The 20,345-nt window shown below is 41.0% G+C and overlaps 1 protein-coding gene across 1 annotated transcript in view; it reads right to left on the reverse strand.

The window, feature by feature from the left end:
* LOC115480665 (catenin delta-2-like) overlaps positions 1-20,345 on the reverse strand; it is a 115,992-nt gene that overhangs the window by 23,786 nt on the left and 71,861 nt on the right. Inside the window, exons 4-5 of the mRNA XM_030219533.1 lie at positions 16,876-17,007; positions 260-333 (exon numbers count right to left, since the gene is read on the reverse strand). Coding sequence (XP_030075393.1) covers positions 260-333; positions 16,876-17,007 — 206 coding nt within the window. The remainder of the gene's footprint in view (positions 1-259; positions 334-16,875; positions 17,008-20,345) is intronic.

A 20,345-nucleotide genomic window follows, 5' to 3' on the forward strand; every position in this document is an offset into this window, starting at 1 on the left:
TTCCTAAGTCCATCTTGTGGACTTTTCTTTTAGGAAATTATCCAAACCTAAATAGGCCGCTTAAATAGCAGGCCTATCTTTGACTACTAAAAAGTTAACCAGTTAATGCTGAATATCGGCATAGCTGGTTAACTTTTTAGCGGGCAAAATAAACCCAGATATTCAATGCTGGTTGCCAGAATATCCGGGGTCAGTACTGATCGTGGCACTTATGCGGGCTGCCTTCCACGGGCTGAATTATCAGCCCCAACATATTTACCTGGTTGTGTTTGATATCATCAGTAGGTGCGCCATAAGAATTTCTGTACAGTGTTGAGGTTCCGGTGTTTTGTGCTACAATAAGAGAAAATAAAAGAAATAAGGCATTCAAATCATCAGTATTGAACTGGTATATTTTTAGACACATTGGGGCTCTTTTACTAAAGATTAGCACAAGTTATCTGCAGCAGGGCCTATAGGAATAAAATGGGTCCTGTGACAGGTAACTTGCGCTAATCTTTAGTAAAAGACCTCTATAGTTTTCTATTGATAGTCTTTATTGACCCTTGTTCTGAGAGAGCAAATTTAAATACTAGTTCTTGTGAAATAAGATGATGGCAAATACTTTTATGAAGCATGCTTTACCTGCAGAAAATGACTCTTAGCGCTAGTGATTCCCGTGCGGCAATGCCAACGAATCACATTGAAAGTGTCATTGCTGCGCCAGGATCGCTAGCAAAGTTTGATAAAGAGGCCCTTAAACATGCCTTGGAGCAGGTGTAAATTTGTGTGTGAGGACTGAGAACTATTGGGAGTGGTTCTGGGAGCCATACACTTTTCAATCTACAACAGTGTAAAAATAAACACAACCTGTCAATCAGTCGACATGCCAATGTAAAACAATCAATATAACCACCAAGGTTAGCATATAGAAGCCAATATCAAACACCCACGTAAGATATTTATTTAAAGGAACATGGAGGGGCATAATCGACCAGAAACGCCTATCTCCATGGGCGTTTATCTCCGAGAACGGGTCCGTGAAGGGGCGGAGTGAACCGTATTTTCAAAAAAAATAGACGCCCATGTGTTATTCGCCAAGGTGTGAGCTGGGCGTTTTTGCTTTTCAGCGATAATGGAAAATGAAATCGCCCAGCTCAAAAACGAATAAATCCAAGGCATTTGTTCGTGGGAGGGGCCAGGATTCATAGTGCACTGGTCCCCCTCACATGCCAGGACACCAACCGGGCACCCTAGGGGGCACTTTTACAAAAACAAAAAAAAAGGTAAAAGAGCTCCCAGGTGCATAGCACCCTTCCCTTGGGTGTTGAGCCCCCCAAATCCCCCTCAAAACCTACTGCCCACAAGTTTACACCATTACTATAGCCCTAAGAGGTGAAGGGGGGCACCTACATGTGGGTACAGTGAGTTTGGGGGGGTTGGACGACTAAGCATTAAGCAGCACAAGTGTAACAGGTAGGGGGGGGATGGGCCTGGGTCCACCTGCCTGACGTCCACTGCACCCCCTAACAACTGCTCCAGGGACCTGCATACTGCTGCCTGGGAGGAGGGTATGACATTTGAGGGTGAAAGTAAAAAGTTGTGAAACATCATTTTTTTGTGGTGGGAGGGGGTTAGTGACCACTGGGGGAGTCAGGGGAGGTCATCCCCGACTCCCTCTGGGGGTCATCTGGTCATTTAGGGCACTTTTTGGGGCCTTATTCGTGAAAAAACAGGGTCCAGGAAAAGTGCCCTAAATTCTAGCTACAAACGTATCCATTATCGGCGAAAGGCGCCCATCTCTGTTCGGGTGATAACCACGCCCCAGTTCCGCCTTCACCACGCCTCCGACACGCCCCCGTCAACTTTGTCCGCATCCGCGACGGAGTGCAGTTGAAAGCGTCCAAAGTTCGGCTTTCGATTATACCGCTTTATTTGTTTTTGTGAGAAAAACGCCCATCTCCCGATTTAGGTCGGAACTTGGGCGTTTTTCTCGTTCGATTATAAGCAGGATAGGCACTTATGTTGCCTTTGTAAAAAAAAGCATAAAATAGGTGGTTTTTTTTCAACTTTTTACATAAGCAAAACTGGTATTCATATCTGTACATAGCACTAGTGACGATATATATGTTTTGATCTGTTATAAAATCAGCTCCCAAAATCTTCTGGCGTAAGAATAAAATTCAGCCCTTAACTATTAAAATGATTGATCTGGGTAGGAGAGGCTCTGACCCAGTTAAATCAAGCTGGCTGGATCTAGAAGAGATATTCAGTGGCACTTAACTGGATCGTAGAACTGAATACCTGCTCTGACCGCCACAGCACTATTGTGTTAATGCCAGAGTGATCCGAGAGCAGGGTCAGGACAGAGAATTTATCCGTGCACCGCAGATATTCAATTCTAGAGTATGAGCATGTTGGACCACATATCATGAATTCTTCACTATGCCCGGTTAGCTATCTAGTTACAGAAGTAAATATCAGTCCAACCTGAATAACTTCTGGGAGCTGCCCAATACCCAGATATTCAGTGCTGGTTTCCGGATAGGGGCCCGCTCTGATTATCTGGATTTGAATTAGTTGGTGGCAGTCAGGGTTTAAAGAAACAATGAATGCCACTGACATAAAATGGCCCTATTTTTAAACACAGCCAACAATGAACAACATGAGAATGTATAGAAAAGTACTTACAGTAATTAAAAAAAATTATTTAAATATCTCAGATACACAACTTAACATTTAGACCCTAATTTTACAAGCCCTATTCACATTTGATACGTGCATAAACTTGCACTTAAATGTTGATCTTGCATAAATTTCTAAGTCCCCATTATACACAGCTGGGATATGAGCACATCAAACCCAAATCTGTGCAAAGGGGGCTTGATCTGGGTCTGTTTTGGCAGGACAATATTTACAATAATTTACTTACCATTTCAGAAGATTACTACATGCTTAGGATTTGGTAAACAGCTGCTATTGAGCAGAGACTACTGCCAGAGCTTGTGGCAGCCATTTTATCTGATGGAGGGGTTAAGGGGGGGGATCTGATTTTCGGAAGGGGAGGGGAGCAAATCTACATCTTCAGCTGTTAGCCATAAGCAATGTGTGTGTGAGCTTATATTTATTTATTTATCACACTTATGTCCCATGTAGTTTTGGAGACTTTTGTGGCCTGCATATCGAGACAGCTCTTGGTCTAGGATGACTCCTATTATTTTCAATTGGTCTGCAACTGGTAGCTTTGTTCCATCCAGATCTAATGATGGTATCGTAGTCTTGCAATGATTTGAGGTTAGTATCAAGCATTGGGTTTTCTCCTTGTTGAGCTGGAACTTGAAGGCTGTAGACCAAGATTCCATGATCTTTATTCCTTGTTGAATTTTGTGCTTAATTTCCGATGTGTCTTTATCAAAGGGAATGTATATTGTAACATCATCTGCGTAGATGAATGGGTTGTATCCGTTTTTTTCCTAGAGCATTAGCGAGGGGTACCATCATTATATTAAACAGTAATGGGGATAGTGGTAAGCCTTGTGGTGCCCACATTCAGCTTTACAGGAAGGGGATATAGTGGTATCCACTTTCACTTGACAGGATCATGATGTTAGGAAGCTTTCAAACCAGTTTAGTACAATGCCCCCAATTCCGAAATTGTCCAGTAATCGGATCAGTATCGAGTGGTCAATCATGTCAAATGCGCTCGACATGACAAACTGAAGTAGTAGAATTTTTTGCCTTTACTTATTTCTCGTCTGAAGTTGGCGAATAACGTCACCAGTACCGTTTCAGTACTGTATCCGGGTCTGAAACCGGTTTCGGATTCATGGATTGAGAAGTCATTTAGATAGTTCACAAGTTGATTGGCGACTAAGCCTTCCATGATTTTGATCATGAGTGGTATGGAGGTTACTGGTCTGTAGTTCGTGATTGCACTTGCACTGAGGTTTGCATTTTTGGGTACTGGTGTTATGTTAGCATTAATGTTGCCTTTTTCAGGAGGGAATAGGCCGTGTGATAGCATGAATTTTAGAAGAAATGTGAGTTGTTCAATGAAGATCTTTGGGGTGTCTTCCAGTAGGTAGTTTTGATATGTGTCTAGCATGCAGTGTGTATTGTGAGATTCTTTGATCACGTTATTTACTGCGTTGGGTGTTCATGAGTGGAATGTTGTCCATTGTTGGTTCACTGTGATTTGTTCATGAGAATTGTCTTGATCACAAATAAAAGTCTCAAGTGTGGTGTCAGAGTGTTTGAGACCTATTCTTAATTCGATAATCTTGGTTTCAAAGAACTTGGCTAGTTCTGTTGCGGATGGGTGTGGGTCATTTGTAAATGAAATATTGGTTGTCTTTAGCATATTACTGCCCAGGTTGTATAATTTTTTTATATTTAGCTGATCTGAGCCTAACTGCTCTTTGTAATACTTCAAATTTTCCTGCTTTATTTTTTGTTTATATTTTCTTATTGTTTTTATCCATTCCTCTTTGTTGTCTGTTTTGTTTTGTTCCATAATCTATCTTTTCTTCTGCATGTGCTTTTCAATTCGTATAAATCCTTGTTAAACCAAAGGGCAGAGTTTTATCTAGAACTTTTCCTTAGTTTCATTGGTGCTATTTCATCTAGAGTGGTTTTACCTCTTTTATCCCATTCTATTAAAAAGGTGGTGGATTCTGGTGGTGTGTTCCAATGATTATTGTACAGTGTGTTCCAAAATAAATCTCGGTTTATCCTTCCTTGAGTTTCACATAAGGTGTGTGTTTTTATCATGGGGCCCGTGTTTTCTTTCCAGTAAGGGTTAGCATTGGTTTAAAGTGGTCTGACCAAAGGGACTCTACCCAACAATGACTCCCTAGTATGAAATCTTGATTTGGGGAGAATCTAGATGCGAGTAAGTTGAGGGTGTGGCTTTTTGAATGGGTAGACTTTGGGGGTTGTTGTTGGAGATCCCAGAGTTGGAGGAAATCTGTGAGGCCTTTGGTGTGGGCATCCTCTCTTTTTTTCTAAATGAAGGTTGATATCTCCAATTAGTAATACATTATAATAGGTTACTCATTGGGTTGAGACAAAATCCTTAAATTCAGTTTGGGCATCTGTCCATTTGCCTGGTGGTTTGTAAAGAGTATGCAGCAAAGCTGGCCTTGCAGTGATGTATCATGGAGTTTGATAGCAGTTATTTCTAGTTGGGGGATATTGACTTAGATATTGCTTCAACTTGGAAGAAGGACTTGTATATCAATATTATTCCTCCTCCTTTCTTATTTTCTCTGGTCCAGTGTATGATCTTGTAGCCTGGTGGGCATACATCGTTTATGATTGGGTCTTCTTTTGAATTCAGCCAGGTTACAGTAATAAATGTTAGTCCTAGGTTATCTTCTTCAATCCAGTGTTTTATAATCTCTGTTTTGTTAGTCACTGATCTCACATTGATAAACCTGATTGGGATGGGTTGGTAAGTATTGGCATCCTTGGTTGAGAGTGTGATTTTTTTTCAGTTGACAGTGACGTTTTCTTTTGGAGGTGGTGTATTTGTTTCTGGATTGTATTTTTAATTGAGTAGTGGGTTTATCAGAAGTGGTGCCTATGTGTGGTAGATCGAATCCGTGATGGTATGCTTCAAGTGTTAGTGCATTGTAATGTTTGCTGTAGTGATAAGGGATTACTGGAATTTTGTATTTGTTTGCATAGGTTAATGTGGTTAAGTATTGATATTAAAATTAGGTAAATGAGTAAGGGGGGCATTTTCAATATAACATCTAAGTCCAACTTTGGATGTTTTGTTAAAAATGTCCAAAATTCATGTGGGAAATATAGCCATTTTCAAAACAGAAAAACGTCTATTTTTTTTTTTTAAATGGCTAATTGCTAGATGTTTTTGTGCTCTGTGCATTTATCTTTTTGGTCCATTTTCGGAAAAAAAAAAGTCCAAGTGACAAACGCAGAAAATCAAGCAACTGGGATGTAGGAGGAGCCAGCATTCTTAGTAGACAGACCACACAGACATCCCAAGAGAGCAATGGGGTACCCTTGGGGCACTGCAGGTACACATTTCACCATTGCTCCTTTATCTTGTCTGCTGAGCCCCACAAAACCCACCCAAAACCTATTACCCCATCTGTACACCAGTACAATAGCCCTTATGGGTGAAGGGGGCACCTATATGTGGGTACAGTGGATTTCTGGTAAGTTTTGGAGGGCTCACAGTTTCTACCACAAGTGTAACAGGTATGGGGAGGTATGGGCCTGGGACCACCTGTCTGCAGTGCACTGCACCCATGACTAGACTACTCCAGGGATCTGCATGCTGTTCTAATGGACCTGAGTATAACATCTGAGGCTGGCATAGAGGATGGTAAGTAATGTTTTTAATCACATTTTTGTTCCATTATGGCTGAAAAACATCCAAGTGTTAGGAATGCCCCGATCCCGCCCTAAACATGCCTCTGACACACACCCTTGTGATTGGAATGCACTTCTGACAGACTTCATAGAAAAATGTCTAAAAATTGGTTTCGAAAATACCAATTTGGTTGGATGTTTTTGTGAGGAAAAACATCCAAATGCAGATTTATGTCACTTTTTGGCCTTTTTTCTCTTTTGAAATTGAGTCTTTAAGAGTTTGGTTTTTAGCGTCTTGAGTGGGTGGAACTCTTCCATTTGTGTGTTGATGGATGGTTAAGTTTATGATTTTGTTTTCAGTGCTGGTACGGTGCTTCTGTGAGTTTTCGCCGGTTAGTATGGGAGCAGGAGGCTGTGTTGGATGGCGTCCCTTTAGTGGATTTGTGTCACCTTAGTCAGTGTTCTGGGTCTATGGAAGCACTGAACAGGGCTTCGTTGCTGGGACTGGGGGGATATTTCAGCTGGCCATTGGTGTGATGTTATAGTGGGGTGGTGGGGTCCGTCCAAGAGTTGGTACTGGTTCCTAAGTGGAGTACTGTTCTCCTCTGTCCTTTTTCGTCTGCTTTATTTGTTTACCTGACCTTTCACTACTCTTTTAGCCACTACCATGGAGTAGCCTAGTGGTTAGTGCAGCGGACTTTGATCCTGGGGAACTGGTTTGATTCCCACTGAAGCTCCTTGTGGCTCTGGGCAAGTCACTTAACCCTCCCCCAGGGACAAATAAGAACCTGTATATACTATGTAAACCGCTTTGAATGTAGTTGCAAAAAACCACATGGATGGATGGGACTAAAATTTAGTCCAATATGACTATGGAGCTCATTTTCAAAAGAGAAAAATGTCCAAAAAGTGGCATAAATCTGCATTTGGACGTTTTTCTCACAAAAACGTCCAAATTGGTATTTTCAAAACCAATGTTTAGATGTTTTTCTATGAAGTCCATCAGAAGTACGTTCAAATCACAAGGGGGTGTATCAGAGGCGTGTTAAAGGCGAGATCTTGGCTTTTCTAACACTTGGACGTTTTTCAGCCATAATGGAACGAAACAAAACCGTCCAGGACTAAAAATAAGACGTTTTGAGCTATACCTGTTTTTATAACGGATAAGGCACAAAAGGGTGCCCTAAATGACCACTGGAGGGAATCGGGGTGATCCCCCAATATCCCCCCAGTGGTCACTGACCCCCTACCACCCCCCACAAATGTGAATACAAATATGATTTAGCAACCTCTATGACAGATTCAGATGTTAGAGCCAGGTCTATCAGAGCAGCATGCAGGTCCCTGGAATAGTGTAGTGGTCAGTGCAGTGCACCATGGAATGGGGGACTGTGGCCCCTATCTCCCTCTGTCACATTTGTGGTTGAAAAATTCATCAGAAACCCACTTTACCCACATATGGGTGCCCACTTCACCCGTTATTGTGTACAGACAAGATAAGGGAGCAATGGTGAGATGTGTACCTGGGAGCATGTATACCTAGGGTGCCCCATTTATCATCTGGGATGTCTGGTAGACCAGTCTACTAAAAATGCTGGCCTCTCCTGCATCCCAATGGCTTGATTTTCTACGTTTTTCACTTGGACGTTTTTGTTTTGAAAATGGACCAAAAAACAAAACATCCAAAGCACAAAACCTTGTTATAAATAGTATTTTCTAAAACAAAAGATAGACGTTTTTCTTTTTGGAAAATGAACTTTATTATTCAGATTCTGGATGGTTTTTTTTGTAAAACGTCTAAAGTCAGACAGACGTCATATCGAAAATGCCCCTCCACATGATGTATCTCTGTCTTGGATCTGATACTGAGCCATATCAATTTAAATGTCAGCACCACTATGTGTACAATCAGCAGCATTGAACAGACATACAGCAGTGCTATCCTTTTAGTTTAGTCCTGCTCTGCAACAGGTCTAATCAAACGGGTAACATTCAGATAGAAGCTGAATTTCACTGCTCTCTGGATAATTTCTTGGCTTGCCCTTGCTCAGCCTACCTCTGCCCCCTTAAAAAAAAATTGAACTTAATAAATACAAACAGTAGAAAAAATCAAGTCTACATCAAGGGAAAGGTGTAGATATGCATTTAAGGAAAAAATATCTGAAAGGAAATCTGCAAAGATTAAACCATCTTCACACTCATTAGCACTTAAATTAATTAAGACCCTTATTAATACAATACTTTAACTTCTTTTCCTAACAAAAAGCCCTCTAATTGTTCAGTCATACTTTTGGTCCACTGCTGATGACAAATTGACCTCAGCCTCAGGATTGGAATGCGGCATTTTGAAACATGAGTTAAAGCTTCCAAAGTGAAAGTCATTTTTAAAGGGTCAGTGTTGCTGTTCCTGCCAGGAATGGCCACCCTACCTAGTCTTTTAAATACTACTTTGGTTGAACCAAACATCTAGGTTAGTCTATACAACATTTACAGCAGTGTTCTTACAACAGCATAAGTCTCTCTAATTCTTTCAATCACAGTTCTATAACTTCTGTCTCTTTCTCACACATTTTTCTGATGTGTCAAACCAATTTGCACGTCCCACACTTTTACATATATACACCTCTTAGCGACTCCGATAAGCATCCATGGAACTACAAAGTCACAGGACTGCATAGAGGGGAGATAAACAAAGATGGCATATTGCAGTGATACCTTAGAACAAGGATTCACCCATACTAACCATTCATAGCATGCGTTACCTTCATTTCCAAGATATCATATGGTCTGCCATAAACAATCCAACACAAAACACTGACTCCACATACCATGTGTATTAAGAAAATGCAACTTTTATTTATAGAAAAGTCTAACTAAATTACATTTGCAGCCTCTTGTATGCTGGGTTATAGGATGTGGAGAGGAATGAGATATGGTAGGTTCTCTCATGCAAAATATTCATTGTTTGCTGATGGGTTGGGAGGCCACAGCTGCTCCTCCAGTCACAAGAGCAGTAACGTAGAGCAGTGAGGCTATAAAAAAGAAACAACTTGAGAAACATTCATCTATACCCCCCCCCCATAAGTCAAATGTAAATAAATCACTTGAACCACCCTACAGAAGGGCAGGTAGAAGAAGGATGGGTAATGAAAAAGAGAAATCAGAATACATGACCAAGTAACAAGAGAGTACACCATCATGCCTGACTGTGTAGTAAGGACAGAAAGGAAGCTGAATTTTATCACAAACAGTATGTTGGCAAGCACAACTATGAAGCACATGAAACAAAGATTAACAGTTGTGCACCATGAATTCATTTGGTCCCTCCTCAGATGTGGCTCTTCCACCTCCAAAGGCTGAGAAAGAGAGGTACACTAGACCTTTCCTTGGATGTGTTGCAGGGAGTTTACTGCTCCTTCACCTTCCCAGAAAACACAAGATATGAAAGTTCAGTTGATAAGAGCCTTTGTAGGTTGCAATACCTTTCAAAGAATAAACAAAAAAGATTCTGAGACTGTACGGGATTTTTCTTTAGATGTTAATATTCAAAACCAACACATGCCAATTCCATTGGAGCACATATGTCTGAACAATGAAAACAATGCTGCACAGATCGGACACACACTATAATGTAGATTTTCAGTCCAACAGTTGCCACACAAATTTAAATGGATAAGTGATGTGTTTTAAAATTATACCTCTTACTTATCTGGTGCCACTTGGATGGAAAGTCATCTGTTTAGGAGCTGAAAATCGCTTCTTGAAAGAATAGGATAAGTCATCCATTTAATGGCTGAATATCACCGACTGAAAGGATAATTCTTTTGTCCAGCCTTGGAACACCCCTAATCACTCTTCTTTTTAAAAAGCACTGCTTACGATAAATGGCCAAAGTTGTACATGTGTGTATGTAAATATGTCTGGAGCTTGTAAAAGAAACACTTATATGGTTGGTGCCACTGACAACCACAAAAGTGGCTTTGAATATCAGTATATATTATAAGATTACCTCTCACACATACAAAGATTTTCCAGAGTGTAAAAGCCTTCTATAAAATTACCCTGCAATACACACATGCATACATACACAGGGGGCATAGTGTGTACTTAAATGAATCCACGTGTAGGCATTCCCAGGGTATAATTTGGATATAATAGGGGTAAAGCTGTGATGTATATGCATAATTTCTAAAATATGCCACCTTTATTAAATTCTAATAGGCTTCAAGTAGGCCTCTTTTTGGGCTTCTCACTTAAGCATGCAATTCTAAAAACATACCCACATAAGACTGAAGTTTCAAAAGTTTAGTAGGATGTACACAAGTAAATTGGCTCTATGGCTATGTGGGTGTAAGTGGATTTCTGCAGGCTAAAAAATTTAATTTAGCTGAATACAAAAGCACACAAGAATAACTTTATGGATTGCTCTTCATAAATAATAAATAAATAATAAAAATAATCTGAAAGTCAAACTCAATTTATGCGCACGGTTTTGTCTGAAAATCTGGTGGCTTAGCGAGGGTTTGAAAAAGTGTGTAACTCTGCACATTACTGAAAATATACCCCATAACACATGCACTATGAAGATATCTTAAGAATCATGATTATGTACAGTAGAAAAATACTCACCAGAGCAGAGGAGGAAGACCTATCAGGGCACTACCTCTGCGTCCCAATATTTGGCTAGTAAGACCAGCTGCAGAAAGCGGGGAATTATGCATGTCCAGATGCTGCTCTTCTCAGAGTCAGCCAGGCAAACAACAAAGTTATCATAATTTATATAAGAATAAAGCATGAACATATTGGGCCTGATATTCAGACCTAACTCCCATGGTCGGTGCTGATCCCGGATATTCAATGCCGGGCTGCTTCTGGTGACTGGCATTAAATATCCGGCTTATTTTTGAACCGGCCAAGCCAATATTCAGCGCTGGCTGGTTAAGTTTTTACTGACCAAGATAGGCCTGGTATTCATGCAGCCAAATCTGACTGCCAAACTTGCCCTGAAAATCAGTGGATAGCCGGTTATATTGCACGATATAACTGGATACTGGCTATCCGGTAGATGAGAACTGTGAATTTTTAGTGGGTCATGGCTGGCCATGTCCCGCTGAAAATGCAAAGATAGCCAGTTATGGTGCATTTAACCAGCCAGGTGCTGATCCTGGCTGGTTAAATGTATTTGAATATCGGGGAGGGGGGGAATTAAAATTAAGACATGTTAAGTGTAAGAATAAACCTTCTTTAGAAAACAAAAGTTTCAATCCAAGTAGGTCCTGTTTTCAAATTGAAATTAGACTCTGTCCAATAAGTATTCAGTTGGTAGAAGTCAACATTTGTTGACCAACGCCAGCTAAATTAGACTTGGATACTGGGTGCAAGGCCTTATCTGAGCTCCAGTACTGAATATCCAAGTTTTTGTGGAGGCTATGCAAGTGCGGCCGATATTCAGTACTGTACCCATATAGTTAATTGGGCGTAGTTGGGTTGCGGACCGCCCCAGCATTAACCGGAGAGTGCCTCAGCAGTCAGTGCAGATATTCAGCAATGTGTGGATCAAATGACAAATGTAATTGAAAAAAATAATTTTAATTCCTTGGTCCTACAGCATAGATTCTGGATCCTTGTCTGAACTCCCTGAAATAAACTCTAAGGGCCTGATATTCAGACTGCAAGAGTTAGCCTGGCTAACTTCTGTGGTCAGTATTGAGCACGGATATTCAATGCTGGGCCATTTCCGGTGACCGGCATTGAATGTACTGTACTGTTTATCTTTGGCTGGTTTCAGCTTAACAGGCCAAGTCGATATTCAGTGCTGGCTGGTTAAGTTTGAACTGGCCAAAGATAGGCTTAGTATTCACGTAGCCAAATCTGGCTGCCAAACTTGTGCTGAAAATCGGCAGATAGCCAGTTATATCGCGCGATATAACTGGCTATCTGGAAGCCGCTGTATATTTTCAGCGGGTCATGGCCGACCAACCCACAAATTCAAAAATTACTCCCCAAAGGATCCCAGAATCTTTGACAATAGGAATCAGGGTCTTACAGGGGAAGGTGATCAAACTGGGGCTGTATTGTGAGCTAGGCTGTGTTTGGATGTCTCTCGGTGGTCCATAGATGGACTACTTCTATATCCAGATGGAAGGGATGCCATATGCTGACTGGTCTGTTAACCTAGGGGATTTTGACATGCACATTGTTATACATACTGAAAAGCCCATGTTCCACACAGCATGGGTCTTTTACTCTTGTGACCACTGTGTATGTCATTAGCTTAGTGAACTAGCTAGTAAAACTCCTTTTTGTGTGCATGCAAACTTTTTTTTTAAAGTGCTGTTTAGTGACTTGTTCCTGTATGTTGATGGCATCAGTATTAAAAAACAATTATTATGGTTTATTGCATTTGTTATACCGTCTTTTCTGAGATATAACAAGGCAGTGTACAAAGTAATAAGAAAAGAGAAAGAACTCCAGTTTTACAGAAAGGAAAGCAAGTAAGAAAATATACAATCAAACAAAGAACTAACACATCAGAAGGCAGACATATCTGAAGAAACAAACACTATCAATCAGGTACTGGAACTGAAAGATCAACAGTGACCAAACCAGCACTGGACCTCTCACCAAAGGTCAAGCTAAGGGGGTCTTTTACATAGGCACCCTGGCATTTTTAGCGAGCATTAAAAATAGATGCGCGCTAAACGCTAAAGATGCCCATAGGAATACATTGCCTGATCTCCGCAACACAACAAAACTAAAGTACGTAATGGACATAACACAACTCTACTGTTGTACGATTCATAAATGTGGCTGTGCCACATGAACTTTGTCTTACCACAATATCACTTTGTATTTGTTTACACTGCAGTCTGCAAACACCTCTCCGGTACTATGTAAGCCACATTGAGCCTACAAATAGGTGGGAAAATGTGGGATACAAATGTAACAAATAACTAAATAAAAATCTTTAGCGTGCTCAAAAAATGCCAGCATGCCTTAATAAAAGACCCCCTAAATAAATGGGTCTGTAATGCAATCTTAAATTTAGCAAATGAAAACTCGAGACATAAGGAAGATGGGAGGGAATTCCACAACGATGGGGCAGTACAATAAAAGGCAGCCTGCCTAGTTCAGTCAAGTCTAGCCGTGTAAACCATAGTAACATAGTAGATGATGGCAGAAAAAGACCTGCATGGTCCATCCAGTCTGCCCAACAAGATAAACTCATTTGTGCTACTTTTTGTGTATACCTGACCTTGATTTGTATCTGTCATTTTCAGGGCACAGACCGTATAAGTCTGCCCAGCACTATCCCTGCCTCCCAACCACCGGCTCTGGGACAGACCGTATAAGTCTGCCCAGCACTATCCTCGCCTCCCAACCACCGGCTCTGCCACCTAATCTCAGCTAAGCTTCTGAGGATCCACAATAAAAGGCAGCCTGCCTAGTTCAGTCAAGTCTAGCCGTGTAAACTGATAGGGATAATTCATTTTCTCCATGTTAGGCAGATTGTATATTTATGTTTTATATAAAATCTTAAAAACAGATGAAGTCTTCGCTTGATTGCATTGCTGTGCTCCTATTGCATTCCATGGTACACATGAATTTACAAATAGCAATTGTTTTCTACTGCCACTGTAAAATTACTGATAGAAGAATGGGGACAATGTTTTCTTCTAATCTTTCTAATCATTAAAGACAGCTCAGACAATCTTGGGTATGATATTTACTGGCAAGAATGGTCTAAGTGGCTTCCTAGGAATATGAAAATAAATGATTGAAACTAGATAAGAGAGGAGGGAAGGCTCACAATACTCAAATTCACCTTCTGTAATATTTCTATACCGAGGTTTGTGGTGTAACACCAAATGTTCTGTGAATAATAATTTCATGAGTTCAACCATTTCTTCGTTGTACTAAGTTAGTTGTGTGAATTAGAGTACATAAGGCCATGCTCTTCATGTTATGTCATGTATTATACAGTGAAATCCGGATCATCTCTGATTATCTTTTTCTTCACTGCCAGTGTCTTGCTTTCCTTGGATTCTTCCTGGATTACCAGCCCCGTCTTGGAACATTTTCCATTAAACTCCAGTGATCATTTATGGTGAATTCCTTTACTAGTCCAGGCAGACCGGATTCATTTTAATATGAACAACCTACAGTCTTCATTTAACTATACAGGTATAGTATCAGCAAAAGATGTCCTCTCATATTTTAAACACATTCTGTGATAGCTAAGGACAAGTCGTTTAAGATTAAATTCAAGATGAATTCCAACCTCATTGGATAAGAAGTTAATAAGGACTGCACCATATCAACCTAGTCAGGGACACTTTTATCAATGGGCAACAGGGGAAGCTGCCCTGAGCCCCTGCATAAAGGGCCCAGACACTCAGTTGCCCATTGGTAAAATGAAGGAATGGTAGGAGGGCCACATGATGACAAAGCCTGGGCTGATCGCCACCCCTTTCTGCTGTGGCTGCGGCCTGCCGTGCCTCCAGTCCTGCAGCAGCAATAGACATACTGCTAGTGAAGAGCATCTGGAAGCATTTGAGCCTATGCACTGCGAGGGCTCTGCTAGTACCACCCTCTCTAACATGTTCTTGACATGTATGAAATGCATCAGAGGAGGCAGGACCAGCAGGGCCTTCACAAGCACATAGTCTCAAAGATTTCTCGGCACTTCTCACTGGTGCTTTGTTTATTGCTGCTGTGGGCCTGGAAGCAGAGCAGTGTCAGACTGTGGTGGCAGCAGAAGGGAGGTTTGAGGGGAAATGCTGGACTTGTGGATGGAGGGGGAGAGAGATACGGTAATAGTAGAGATGGCGGGGGGGGGGGAGGGGAGAGAAAGACAAGGATTGATTTTTGACAGGTGGGTAAGAAAGGGATAGGAAAGAAAGATAGTGATGCTGGACTTGGAGGGTGAGGGGGCTGAGAAAGGGAGTGATGCTGGATGGCTGGGAAAGAAGGAAGGAGGGAGGGAGGGAGGGAAGAGAGTAGGGGCAGTGCTGGTGTGGGGAATGGTAGGTGGGGGGAGGGCACTGTTGGACTGGGGGAGAAGTGTGTGTGTGTGGAGAAAGGGCACTGCTGAACTGGGGGAGGAGGGAAGAGAGTAGAGGAAATCCTAGACTATGGAGAGTTGGGGGGCATAGGTGTTGTTATAAGATGGAAGGTCGCAAATGCCATCCTATAAAAAAATGACATACCACCTCTTTGCCATACTAGTTTAAGCCATCAAACTGACCCATTGGTAAATCAATGACCAACTGATGTCTTGCTGCCCTGGATAATTTCACCCATCCCTCTCCCCATTGCTTAATCTCCCTATCACCCCAGTATGAACTCTCTCCCCACCAGTCAAACTCTCTATCTTTCTGGTCTGATCCTTCTACCCACTGCACAGCCTCCTTCCCCCTCCCATCAGCAGCAGAAGCAGTTCCTAATGAAAAGTCATCTCCTGCTGACGTGGGACCGGTTTTGTATAAAAACTGTAATCTCACAGATTTTACTGTAAAACTGGTTCTATGGCAGCAGGAGATGATGTTTCATTAGACACTTCTCCTGCTGCTGATAAGACAAGGAAAGAAGCTGTGTGATGGGTAGAGGGATCAGACAGGGGTGATAGGGAGATTAAACAATTAGGAGAGTGATCCTACAGGATAACAGGGGAACTGAGTTGTGAGAAGAGGGATCAGACTGGGTAATACGGAAGCTAAGCCATGGGCTCGGGTAGCTTAGCAGCCACAGGCAGCACCTGTGAAAGCATTAGGGGGAGGGTTTGAGGAGTGGGAAGTCCCTAGAAGGAAGAGCACGTGAAGGAGGTAACAATCAAAGGAGGAGGGAGTGGGAGAAGGAGGAAAGAGTGTCTGGAGGGAGGGGTAGAGAGATGGTAAGAAGTAGTATAAAGAGGCATGACTGTGGAAGGAGAGAGAAATAATTTGGAAATGGAAGTGGGAAGAAGTTGAAAGAAGGAGAATGGGAAGCTTGGTGGGGGTAAAGGATGGGAAGTTGAGTGACAGGGAAGGTGCTGGAGCTGGTGAGGGAATGAGAGTTAGACACAGGTAGATGAAGGTTTGGGAGATGATAAGTACAAGGGAGTGAGTAAGTGAAAGACAGAGGGAGAATAGGAGACTGGCAAAAGAAGGGGAGAGAGTGAGACAGGGACAATAGGAAGTCTGGGGAGGAGATGAAAAGCTGGTAGGCAGGTATGAGGTGAAAGGAGAGAATGAGGGATACAATCCAAGTGCAGAAGTAGAGAAAATAAAAAAGGAGAAAAAAGATCAGTGGACTGGGAATGGAGTGCCATCTACAAAAGTTTGCCCAGGACCCCTTAGGTGGTTGAAGCGTCTTAATTTTGGCTATCTGGATCAGATTCAAACCTCTTCTGCCTACATGTTTGGTCTTCATTAGGGATTTGTCATATTGTTTGGCCTTCATTAGGGATTTGTCATGCTGCAGAACTGATTTGGATGTAGGTTGTAAAAATACATCCCCACAGCCATTAAGTACTGGCAGAACTGGTTTGAATAGGGCCCATGGAGTTTTCAGTCATACCTGTCATGGTGTCTTTCCTGGACGTGTGTTCTCCTTTATTTCCATGGTACGTGGCATTGGCTCCAGTTGACTCATAGTCCATTTTCCTTTCTTTCATGCTGATCGTTTCTCGGGGTGAGGCCGGGGCACTTGCTAAATAATTAAAATGTGTTACTGTAAACATATTTCATAGTGGGTGTAAAACAGCACAGAATTAATACCCACATGTTCACGTGGGTAAAATTATATTTAAAACGGAGATGGAAAAATCAGCATTGTCCGACTTGTATCAGCAGTAAAAATCATCTGTTGTAAAATGATTTTGCCAGTGATTCTTTTGTGTTTATGAATTTTTCTTTATTAACGGATTAATTACTACCATCAGTCATCTGACCGTTCTCAGTGTTACCTCTTCCTGTGCAACCTATCTGATGTCCTTTGAGGTCAAATTTTGTGTTTAGAGTGATGCCAGCTAACAGGATTACTAGCCTCAGGAGCACGTATTTCTATTATTATATTTTTATCAGTAAGGTTATCACCTCTGATCCTCTTCTGCTTTCAAAACCCAAGTTGCAATGTGTTATATGTGACTTACTAGATTCAAAAATCCTTAATAACATTATTAGTTGGGAAATAATAGTCTAGTTAGCAATTTTGAATGGATCTAGCTGTGTACCAGGCTAATAATTATATTATGTAAATACATGCAATTCTAGTAGGTGTAAATCAAATGAATTCCAGCAAAGTTTTCAAAATAAGTAGCAGTTGATATATTTGACAATCAGATAATACATTTATATCTGTATAAAATGTATTTTACATACATTTTAATTGCATTTTTCTAAAAGCTGTTTGTTCCTTTGAGTTATTTTCCTGTTGTTCTTGGGTTGTCCTTCTTATAAAGCACATACAGTACATAATGATTATAAAACAACAGAAAGTCAAAAGATGCTCTGCCAATGGTAAAACCCCTTCTGATACAGCTTCAGTGTTTGCAGCAGAACAAAAGCTGTATCACTCCACTACAAGCTGTGGGGCGATTCTTTTCCATGGTACTTTTTTTTTTAAAAGAATGTTAAAAAGCACATGTTTAACATCTGTAAGTTAGTTGCCTGTATGTTTGTTGTTTTGGTCAGGAATGGCTCATCTCAAAATCTTCCCAGATATGAAGATAATCTTAGTAGGTGATGTGAATGATATTACATCTGCTTACATAAACGTATTGTGTGTGAATCTTGGAAATCATAGCTGGAGAATTAAGCAAATCCAGGATGTTGATCACATTTTTGTGAGTCATGATGCACATATATAAAATTATGACTGTCAAAGGTTGCCCTTTATCTCATTCTTAAATAGAATTTAGGGAAGTAGCACTGTATTTCACAAACTGTATTAATAATGCAAAAGTCATTCACTATGAGGTTTTCTTGTACACTGTGGTATGGGAAAATAAACTCTGTGAACCTAGGGCTAGCAGGTGCCTAGGTGGGAAAAGAGAATTGCAGGATGTAGGATGCAGTGCTTCTACAAATAAAGAAAGATTCATTTTTACCTAAACAACATCACTGTGACTCCTCATAACAAAGTATGATATGGAAGCTACTTTTCTCTTTAAAGACCCCATTCCTTAGGCAATGGAAAAGTAAAGTTTATTTCTAAGCTCTGGATCGTGGCTAGTGTATCCTCTTAAATGATCACACGTGGAGCATTACTTTCTTAGAATTTGTTGATTTGGATGTGGGAACCCCCTTCCTCCCAATATACTTGTCTGAAAATCAAGTTTCAATTTATTTGAAAAGAACTACAATGATTGATAGGATAGAGTGAGAACGGGGTTGGAGGAGGGGAATCTAATAGAGATGATATTTGCAAACGGAACAAGCAGTTTTCTCCAAGTTTCTAAAGGCTGCCACAGATTTATTTGGTTATCTACTCTTTAATCTGTGATAAAAAAGCAATAACTTACAATCAGTCATTCTATCAGTAAAGAACTCCTAGGGTTAAATCTTTATTAAAGAAAATGTCAACAATGTTGCTGTTCCTGAATGTCACTGCCAGTAGCACACCAACACACTCCAAGTGTAGACTTGCTAAATCTCCAGTAGTAAGTAGTTTCTTTTTGTTTGTTTGTTTTCACAGCAGATCTATTGAAGGCAAAAACTGATATAACTGCAGTCCTACATTTTGTTCCAGTTGCAGATGAAGGACCTTCAAACATAAAGTAGAAGAGAAAACGGGGAGGGTGAATGGCCTCATTATAACACATCTGTTAGCGATTCCTCTTGTAGTCACGGTAGTTGCCTCATAATTTTAACCCATTAGATGTGGGAAGATTGTATTATAGTAACATAGTAACTGATGGCAGATAAAGACCTGTATGGTCCATCCAGTCTGCCCAAGATAAACTCATTTTACATGGTATGTGATACTTTATATGTATCACATACCATGTATTCAACTAAAGCTGAATACAGAAAAGACACAATGCCTAATATTAGCATCGCAATATAACAAAATCAACTATCCCAACATAAACACGCCAAACCATACTCTCCCTGTTGCAGACACCCTGAAACTCCTAGGCGTAACAATTGATCGCAATCTTAATCTAGACTGCCATGTAAAAAATGTCATAAAGAAAATGTTCTATGCAATGTGGAGGCTCAGAAGAGTAAGATCTTTCTTCCTAAGAGAGACATTTCGCGTATTGGTGCAATCGTTGGTTCTGAGCCATTTGGACTACTGTAATTCCTTATCTGCGGGAAGCAAGGCACAAACCATCAAGAAACTCCAGACAGCCCAGAACACCGCAGCCAGATTAATATTCGGCAAGGCGAAATATGAAAGTGCCAGACCCCTTAGAGAAAGCCTGCATTGGCTCCCACTGAAGGACCGTATTGCATTCAAGATATGTACCTTGGTCCATAAAATCATTTATAGAGATGCCCCATCACATGTCACATCTAATTGACTTACCAGAGAGAAACAATAAACGTTCATCACGCACCTGCTTAAACCTTCATTATCCCAATTGCAGAGGACTTAAATACAAGTCTGTACATACATCCAGTTTCTCATACACCTGCACACAACTATGGAATGAATTACCGATTGCCATAAAAACAACACACGACCTGACAACCTTCCGAAACGGATTTGAGGTTTATTTACTTGCCCTTCCAAAATCCAAGATTAAGGTTAAGTTACAAGCAGGTAACGTTATTGCACTGTCCTAGGATAACCCACCCATCAAGGGTGCTAGGAAGAACAGGTAGGCTTTCAAGGACACCTGAAATCTAGGGTAAGACTGTTCGGCTGAAGACCTGGAGGAAGGCAATTCCAGAGTATGGGTGTAGTGCAAAAGAACTCAGAATGGCAAGTTTCTTCAAGACAAGAGCAGTGGACGGGAGGCATGGATAGATGGTGGGCAGAGGTTGAATGAAGGGCATGAGAGGGGACATAGGGAGAAATAAGGAAGGAAAGGTAGGAAG

This window comes from Microcaecilia unicolor, chromosome 1, assembly GCF_901765095.1.
Source record: "Microcaecilia unicolor chromosome 1, aMicUni1.1, whole genome shotgun sequence".
NCBI classification, from domain to species: domain Eukaryota; kingdom Metazoa; phylum Chordata; class Amphibia; order Gymnophiona; family Siphonopidae; genus Microcaecilia; species Microcaecilia unicolor.